The 8,929-nt window shown below is 42.5% G+C and overlaps 1 protein-coding gene across 2 annotated transcripts in view; it reads left to right on the forward strand.

Moving 5' to 3' along the window:
• Window positions 1–8,221: 8,221 nt before the first annotated feature.
• Window positions 8,222–8,929, forward strand: part of MSRB3 (methionine sulfoxide reductase B3) — a 142,885-nt gene continuing 142,177 nt past the window's right edge. Inside the window, exon 1 of one of the 2 annotated variants that reach the window (XM_023520606.1) lies at window positions 8,222–8,520. In XM_023520606.1, coding sequence (XP_023376374.1) covers window positions 8,268–8,520 — 253 coding nt within the window. In that variant the 5' untranslated portion in view covers window positions 8,222–8,267. The remainder of the gene's footprint in view (window positions 8,521–8,929) is intronic. The other variant, XM_011373743.2, reaches the window with a different exon arrangement.

An 8,929-nucleotide genomic window follows, 5' to 3' on the forward strand; every position in this document is an offset into this window, starting at 1 on the left:
CCTGACTTTTCAGCCTCCACTAAAATGAGACAGCAGGGCCTGGTGACGTAATTGCAGAATAGAATTACGGAGTAGGAGAGGTAAGGGTTAAAGTTCTGTAGTTCTGTTTCAGATTTTCACTTTCATCACATGAGGGGTGATAAGGCCTTAAAGGTCTTAAGCTTTTAGACTGAGAAAGTCACCTTCCCGAATGCTCCTGCCTATTCTTTCTTCAGGGTTATGTTACCACCTCAAATGGATTTCCTTCTTTGACTCTTTCAACCGCTCCTACTCCTCCACTGAAAAGGACCTCTTCGTCTGAGCCTTTCTTCCTTCTCACCCATACCATACACTGTCCAATCAAGGAAGGCCACAGGCTTGGGCTGCGTAGGGAAAAAACTTCCCTGCCCCATCTCTCACACATGCACATGCACATGTGTGCGCGTGTGTAGTTGGGGATGATGGACGAACTGAGGGTCCTCCAATTCATGTTTCTTATTCAAGCTTCTCTCTCGGGCAACTGTGAGTTGGCGTTTCCTTTGCTGATTAACCCATATATTAAGTGTGTGCACATGTGCACACACATCCTTGTAGATTGTATCGGATAGTACAAAATCCCGATACTGAGAATAGAATATAGCCTTGATATTATTAATAAAATTCATGCCCTGACTAGAAAGTAAATAGGTCTCTAAAGGAGTATTTGACATCTTTATTGATCTCCTAAGTATCCACAAAAGAGCTGGACTGGCTCTTAAGGACTTTCTCTCCATTTCACTTTGCACACATTTTTGTTTGTTTGTTTGTTTCGGAATTTGCCTCAGAGAAATATTGGGATGAGTTCACTAGTTTTCCTAGGGTTGCCAGGTTTAGCGAATAAAAATAGAAGATGTCTAGTTAAATTGATGTTTTAGATAAATCATGAATAATGTTTTTGTGTAAGTAATCCCCATGCAATGTTTAGGATATACTAAAAAATTATATGGTGTTTATCTAGGATTCAGGTATCTGGGCATCCTGCATTTTATCTGGCAACTCTACTTTTACTATCTCTTCTTATTCATCTCTAGTCTCACTGCTACCATCTTAGAATAGGAGCTCTCATTACCTCCATCCTGGGTATCTGAACCTTCCTGGGTGGCCTTGCTGGCACTATTCTCCTTTTCTGATCTACACCATAGCCTGCCACGTACTAGACTTTCAAAAAATGCTATTTTCATTAAATTTCTCTTCCACACAAGAAATTACGTTGGCTCCTATTGCTTTCCAAAGTGATTTTCAGTCAGTGTGCAATCTTATACCAAATTTGTGTGTATATGTGTATATATATGCATTTTCCTTGGAGGAACTTTTTTTTTTTTAAATCAGAATCTCAAGGAGGTATCTTCAAGATATGTAAAGAACTGTGGCTTATAAAAAGAAAAAAAAGTGGGTGAATTTAGAAAAATGCAGCTTGCCTCAATCATGACTTTTGCTTTAGATATCAGTAGTTCGAAACCCCCCTCATTATATCATTTGACTTCCACCAGAAGAAGCAAGGCAGGCATTATTGCTTTCATTTCAAAGATAAGGTAACTAAGTCCCAGAGATGTGAATTGTGAAATCATACACAACTGTTACATGGCATAGCTGGAAATTTATTTCTCTCTCCATTTTTATGACAGCCAGCTCTAAACAAATATAAAATCAAAGTTTGTACAACACTTCCAACAATTGTTTTAAAACCGCTTTGTATCAATCTGAGCCTCACAAAGTTTCCTCTCCACTTCTGAAGAGATATTCTTATTCCCATCTGTCTGGTGGCCCCTGTCACTCAGCTGTCTTTTACACACCATAAATATTGTGTATTTGGCCATTTGACCTATAGGGATGGCTTTTCAATGTGGTCACAATGGTAGAATATACCTGCATTCTAGTGCTGTTTGCTATTCCTCGGATAAGTCGTGACTATTTTTTAAGGGTAAGTTTCAGGGTCAATTTATAAGTCACAAAATAAAATTATTTTTAATATTTTATGTTTACTCCTTAAAAGCATAAAAAGGATATAACTTAATTTAGTTATTCAACTATTCTGTTTTGGATTTAAATATTTTTTTGTGTTTTTTTCCATAAATCAAATATATTCTCAAACAAAACAAAACAAAATCTCCATTTGCCTCCTACGCTCCATACTTGCCTAATTTTCCTCCTGCCTCTGTAGCCTCACTTTCTCAATGGGACCTTGCTGGCTCTTTCTTAATTTTTTAAATTAACCCATGGACTTCTCACGACATAAATATCTCTATGCTATCTGCAGCCCAGACATCCCCCATACATGCGAGTTTCATATTTAATGGTCCAGACAAACGTTATCTCGTGTGTCTGAAAGTCATTTCAAACTTAATGTGTCCAAAACTGAGCTGTTAATATTATCATCCCACCACCTACTTCTAAGTCCTCCCTGTCTCAGGAAACGGCAATTCTGTAATGCTCAAGCAATGCGGAAAAAGAAGAAGAAGCATGGAGACATTCTTAACTTTTCTTTCTTTCATACCTTACATTTGATCTGTCAGCAAATCTTGTGTGCCCCTTCTTCCAATTTGATCACTTTCCACCACCTTCACTGCTTCTCCCTACTCCAAATTACCATTACCTCTCACCTGGATTTCTTCAAGGACCGCCTACCAGGTCTCCTCCTCTGTCTCTGCACTCCTTATCAGAACATCCAACGTTATTCTGTTAAAATGTAAGTCAAATCATGCCACTTTTCTGCTTAACCGTATCCTAGCTTCCCATCTCACTCACAATAAGTGCCAAAGTCCTTACAATAACCCACAAGACCCTACACAATTGTCTCTTGGGCCACATCTTCTAATGCTCCCCCCATGACCCCTTTTCACCTTTTCCCCATCCCAGCCCCCTGGACGTCCTCCTGCAGAGCAGGCCTGCTTCTGCCTTGGGGGTGGCCTTTTCTCATGCTAGTCCTCTCCCAGATACCAGCGTGGCTTTCTTCTTTTTTTTTCATGTCTTTAATGTTACTTCCCCAGCACTTTTAGCAACCTTCTCTGCCTTATTTCTCTTATCAGTTATCACTTTAATATACTAAATATTTTACTGGTTTATTTATTTCTGTCCAGCACATAGTAAGCATTTAGCAAATATTTGTTGAATAAATTGGTAAATAAATGAATGCAAAGATGATTTTCCTGTGTTGAAGATATTTTTTTAAGTCACATTATACATTTCGATAGCAATTTAAAAAGTGGTCTTCACAAATGGTTTGAATATTCATTCATATATTGTGTATCCTCCTAATATGATTACTTTGAGGAAGTTAAAGCTTAAATACATATTTGAAAACATAATTACTATAAGTAACTTTGGGTATAAATATACAAAGTAAATTTGAAGAAAAGAAGTGTGAAAGGATTGCTAAATCTGAACAGACTTTCATAAGAGGTGATTCTGGATATAAACGTAGGATTCTGAACTGTGAAGAGAAACTATGAGTCATTTCAGACAGAGGAAATCACATCAGATAAGGCTTAAAGGCAAAGAGTGACTTTGTGATGATTGAAAGTTGGTAAGCAATGATAAAAGTTAATAATACTAGTACTGTATTGATATTTATTAAGGATTTACCATTTTGTGCTAATCCTCATGAGTAGTAGATATCTTTATTTTTCCATTTTACAGAAAAGGATATTAAGGCTTAGAGTAGTTAAGTAACTTGCCCATTGTCTCACAGCCTTTAATGGTGGAGGCTATGCTTGAATCTAGTTCTGTCTGATGCCAAAGCCCAAGTCCCTGATCACCAAGTAGAGCTGTATCTTACTTTGAGATTAGGCTCAAAGAGCAGCAACCAGGGTGAAAATCAGGCAGAGGTGCAATTATGAAAATCCTGTAAGGAGGCACCATTTTGAAGAGCAACATACCGTTCATTTTCCAGGAAGCCCAAGACAGCCAGGGGTTCCTCTACCTTTGGTTCAGACTATAGCCATTTTGGATAAACAACAGCTGTTAAGTTTGCAGTTAAGGACAGTTGTTTGGAAAATACATACCTTTAAACACTGGACACACAGACCATAGGGTGAGATGCTGTCAATATAGGAAGCGCTTAGGGACAGAGACTGAGTGAAAGAGTAGAATCAAGAAGTCTCCCATCAGAGCCTTCCTGTACCACTTAAAAAGTTCATTCTTGCCCCTGCTCCTCCTCTTCCTTATTCTGTGCATGTTTGCAGTTGATTTGTGTGTACCACTTGACGTGATACAATCTTGCCAAAAGCCAAGTAGTCTGGATAGTCTAGAGAGGATTATTGAATTCTATACAATATTGAAAATCTTGTTAAATATTTATTACTTGTAGAATATCCACAGCCAAAGCTGGTAGAATCAGGCAGCACATTAATCATGGGAATACATACTTAAAATCTCTCCAGAATTAATCAACAAAAGGAATGGTTTCAACTGTGTAAAATAAAAACATGACATTTGAGATGCAGGCAAGCCATTTTACTATGAAAAGAAGGAAAATGCTCACTTTAATTCAGTCTTCCCTCATTGTTTAGGGGGTCCTAACTGATGGACTGGGAGAGTCCTTGTTATTTGGCTGCGTTTGGTGACTGTGGGCTGGAAGAGTGTCATGGGAGTAGAAATCCTTTTTCAGAAGCTGAAAGAAAATGTCAGGTATCTCCCTTAGCCAGTCATCATTGACTTCGTGTCCTTCAGGTTGCTGAGAGAATAGTTCTCTTCAACTCTATTCCCACCCCAGCACATTGAGGCATGGGGCACGCTTCCATCAGGATACAACGGTGTTCTCAGTAGGGGTAGAGTGACAACATTCTTCTTCTCAGGATAGGAAAGCAAAATTTGGAGAGTTTGGATTGAGTGTAGTTTGGAAAACTTTCTTGTGCAGAGTCTGTTACATCATCCTAAGAGGTAATTTCCTTTCTCTCCAATGTATCATTATTGGTTTAGAACAATGGCATTTGATAAATATTCATTGACTTTAAGTACTAACTTAGGGTTTCTCACCATGACTGGGGGCTTTTGCATTTGTTGGCATCCACTCAAGATGTGTGGAATGGGGGCTGTCCCAAAGCTTGGTGTAGTGGCTGAAGGGATGTTGTTAAAGAGCTGAGAGTAGTATGTCGGAGAGATCACAGCTTGAATGCCAGTCATGCTTACAGATGCCCTTTGAAAGAAGCTGCCCCAACTGCGGCCCCCTAAAAAGGTAGAAACACAGTCTGTTTTTTAGCATAAGTGACCATGTTGTCTAACATGTTGAGTCTACCAACACACAGTTGAAGAAATAGGTGAGGACACCTGGCTAGAAGGTAGCCAATCTATAGGCTGTTCAGTGGCTTATGAGAGTCTCATACAAGAACTTTACAAAAAAACAGTGGTGATAGAATCAGATTCTCCCCTCTAGGGCATTTGATATAATCAGATTCTTCCTGCTGGGACTACAGAGAGAGAAGAGTCAACTGGTAGGTAGTGGAAACAGAAGTGGAAGGAACTGTGGTTGTGCAAGCTGAATTATTGCTGTGTTCTGAGACATTTCATGGGGAGTTGGGGCAGGCTCCTACAAGCCCGAGAGCTGGTTGTGTGCATCTCTTCCCAACTCTACCTTCAGAGACTCAGGTTGGTGGGAGTACTGACACCATATAAATTGTTTTTTTGTTTCAGTTTGGGTCTCCTTCCTCCAGATGTGGTTGTTAACCATTTACTGGCACACCACTGGGTTAGGGGAGGGATGGTCTATATATGTATATATATGAAGTCAAGGAAGTGGTTAACTCCTCTGGGTCCTTTGTCTTAAAAACAATGTTTAAGGTAATATGTTAACATGATTGTTATTAAGATTACAATAAAAAAGACATTAAACATTGTGAAATATATGATTTATATATCAGTGGTTAAATTACAAAACTCATAGGAATGTGGTCAGAGGGTAGGACTTTTCCTGTTACCTATCAAAGGCACAGGCCCGCACCCCCCAGGCCCACAAAGGATGACTTGACAAGCCGGTTAAGTCTCTGGCCTTATTTCCACACGTATTCTTTACCCCTACTACTTGAGGTAACCTGAGTGCACACCAGTTACTTAAAACCACAAGAGCCCAACGAATACAGTTTTGAATGCCACTTTTTTTTTTTTTTTTTTAATGTAGAGAAAATGGGACAGATTAGAATGGTAAAAAGAGTACATACGGACTTTGGAATGAGGTTTGAATTCCAGCACTACTACACCCCTTCCTGGTAGCGTAATTTACTTATCTATGTCTCAGTCTCCTTAGCTGTAAAACAGGGATAAAAAATAAGCTCAGAGATATTTGTAAGTGTTAAATGAAATACCACATGTAGTACAGTGCGTGGCATTTGGTATGCACCCAGTAACTTGTGTTCTTTTTTCCCCCTTTAACATACTTAATCAAGCCTTTAGAACAGCTGCTGGCGTTGCTGTCAAGTCAGCAGAGTTGATACAATTAAGTCTCCACTTATATTAACATGTATTAGGTTGTAATGATATTGCATTCTTTATAATTTTACATTTTTGTACTTAAGGTCAACTAAAATATTTTAAATGTAGCCATAATTATTACATCCTTTGAAACAAGCCTTTCTCTACACTTAGGGAGCTCCTATATGCCAATCTACAAATGACTGGGCTCATTTTACTTTTGTTTTTAAATAAATATTTAGACTATGGGCAAAGAACTATGCTAGGCATTGTGGGAAAAGTAAGAAAAACAGATGCTTATATAATACATGATTAAATATACAAGAAAAGAGGAAAGTGAGGTAATACTCAAGTTTTCTGAGTATTTCCCTCTAACTACCCAGCTACTAGTAACTAAATTGAATAATAATGCTATGTGTCCTTTAAATTCCTTATTTACTGTATTAGAGTATATTTACCGTTAATTTACTTAGGTCATCTGCTCTTAGTCCCATTATCACTGCTAGTACATTAAGGGCGAAATCTGTTCACTTGCCAGGGATGTTGTGGGATGTGGCGTTTCTCAGTACCAGATGATTTAAGGGGAGCCACTTGCAAGTGGACTGGTTTTTGGCATATGGACCTTAGTACTTTGCCAGAATTGAATTTGTTTTGAAATAAAGTTTCTGATTTTTAAATATATATAGCATTTTCAAACAAATAGTGTGATGTACAAATTACCATACTTTAGTTCATGTTAGAATAATCCACATTCTAAATCGATTTGACATTTACCCTTTAAGTATTTCGCATCAATAAATCATTTCTATAGCATCTTAAAATGTTCATAAGTAATTACATAACATCCTATGTCCCCAGGGCCTGTCCTACCAGTGAGAAAAAAATAAATTATAGTAATTAAGACAAAATTATGTTGTCTTGAAAAGCTAAGGGTCATTTGGACTTGATTCTTGAAGGAGTTATCAGTGCCAAAGAAAAGTCAGGGAACTACTGGCTTCGGCCTGTAATTACACATCTGGGACTGTAATTATGATGACATTTTGATCGTCAGAGGTAACACCTTTTGAATAAATTTCAACATTGCCCTTTAGACAAGCTACAATAAATACAAAACCAGTGTGAGGGGGTTGAGGAGAGGATGATGGTGGAAAGAACGACAGGTCTAAATATCAGCATTTAGGTAGTGTGCAAAACTTGTCATTCAGCTTGCCTCAACTCCATATATGGTATTCAAAATGTTTGAAAAGAGCCCCTTTGTAATTTTGGCTAAGCGCACACACACACACACACACACACACACCCTGGTGTAGAGGGTCCACTCACCTGGAATGCAGGAAGGTTGTTTCTGTATTATAATGTCTGTTTCTTGTGCATAGGATGGTCACCTGAGTGTGTGTGCATAACTGGCAGTACCGTTCCAGCATCACCCTCCCACGCTTTTTAGTATTTGACAGATCTGTTTATCCCTTCACTACCAAAGCTCTCAACTCATCAGGGGCAGAGCAAGAGTCTCCTCAAACCCTTAAACTCAGTCTTCCCCCTCGCTCCCCGCCCCGGTCCCTTGCTCGCGGTCCGGTCTCCTAGCGGTGGTTTCTCTTTTTCCTAGCCCTCAGGGGTCGCAGGTGGGTCTCGTAGGTGGGATGCTCTGCTCTGCTCTTGGGTTTTAACACTGGGAAGGCACGCCCCTGGCAGAGGGCTTCCATCTCTGGGTCGCGCCCGGCGGCCTCTGGCGGCTGTAGAAGAGGGTTCGGAGGATTCGGAGGAGGAGGGAGCTGGCGGCGCCGAGGTCGGGCAGCGGGCCCCGTCCGCGGCGGGCGCGCTCCGCCGTCCTCCCTCGCTCGTCTCCTATGCTCATATTTGGAGTCGGCTGCCCGTGCCCAGGAATTTCCCGTCATGCCTCCCGCCGCCCCGTCCGTCGCCCGGAGCCGCGGAGGGAGGAAGGGAGGCTCGGACAGCGGCGGCGGCGGCGGCGGCGGCGGCGGCTCCCTGGCCTTTCCATGAGCCCGCGGCAGACCCTCCCGCGCCCCGTCTCGCTCTGCCTCTGCCTCTGCCTCTGCCTCTGCCTGGCCGCGGCCGCGACGCGAGGAGTCGCGCAGTCGGGTGAGTGTGGGCTGCCTCCCCGCCACGCCGCGCCCCTCCCTCCCCGGCCGTGCCAAGTGGAGGTGGGACCGCGACCCCAGACCCCCTCCGAGCGCCGGCGGCGCCGCGTTCAGCCTCCTGCGGGGACGCCCCCTTCCCGAGGCGAGAAGGGGCGCGGCACCGCAGCGCCCCGCGCGGGCGGCGAGGGGCGGCTGGAAGGAGGTCAGGGCTGGCTTCGCCCCCGCCGACGGGGGGCGTCTGGCCGCCTCGCTGACACCTTATCCCGTCCCCGGAGCGAACCTGAGCCCGGAGGAGGCTGTCTCCGGGCGCGGGACCCTGGGGAGGGAGGCAGAGCGGGCACGCCGTCCGGGGAGGGAGGGTGCGGGGCCCGCGGCGGGGCCCCTGCAGCCCACTGCTCCGCGCAGGTCGG

This window comes from Pteropus vampyrus, unplaced genomic scaffold, assembly GCF_000151845.1.
Source record: "Pteropus vampyrus isolate Shadow unplaced genomic scaffold, Pvam_2.0 Scaffold9, whole genome shotgun sequence".
Taxonomy (NCBI): domain Eukaryota; kingdom Metazoa; phylum Chordata; class Mammalia; order Chiroptera; family Pteropodidae; genus Pteropus; species Pteropus vampyrus.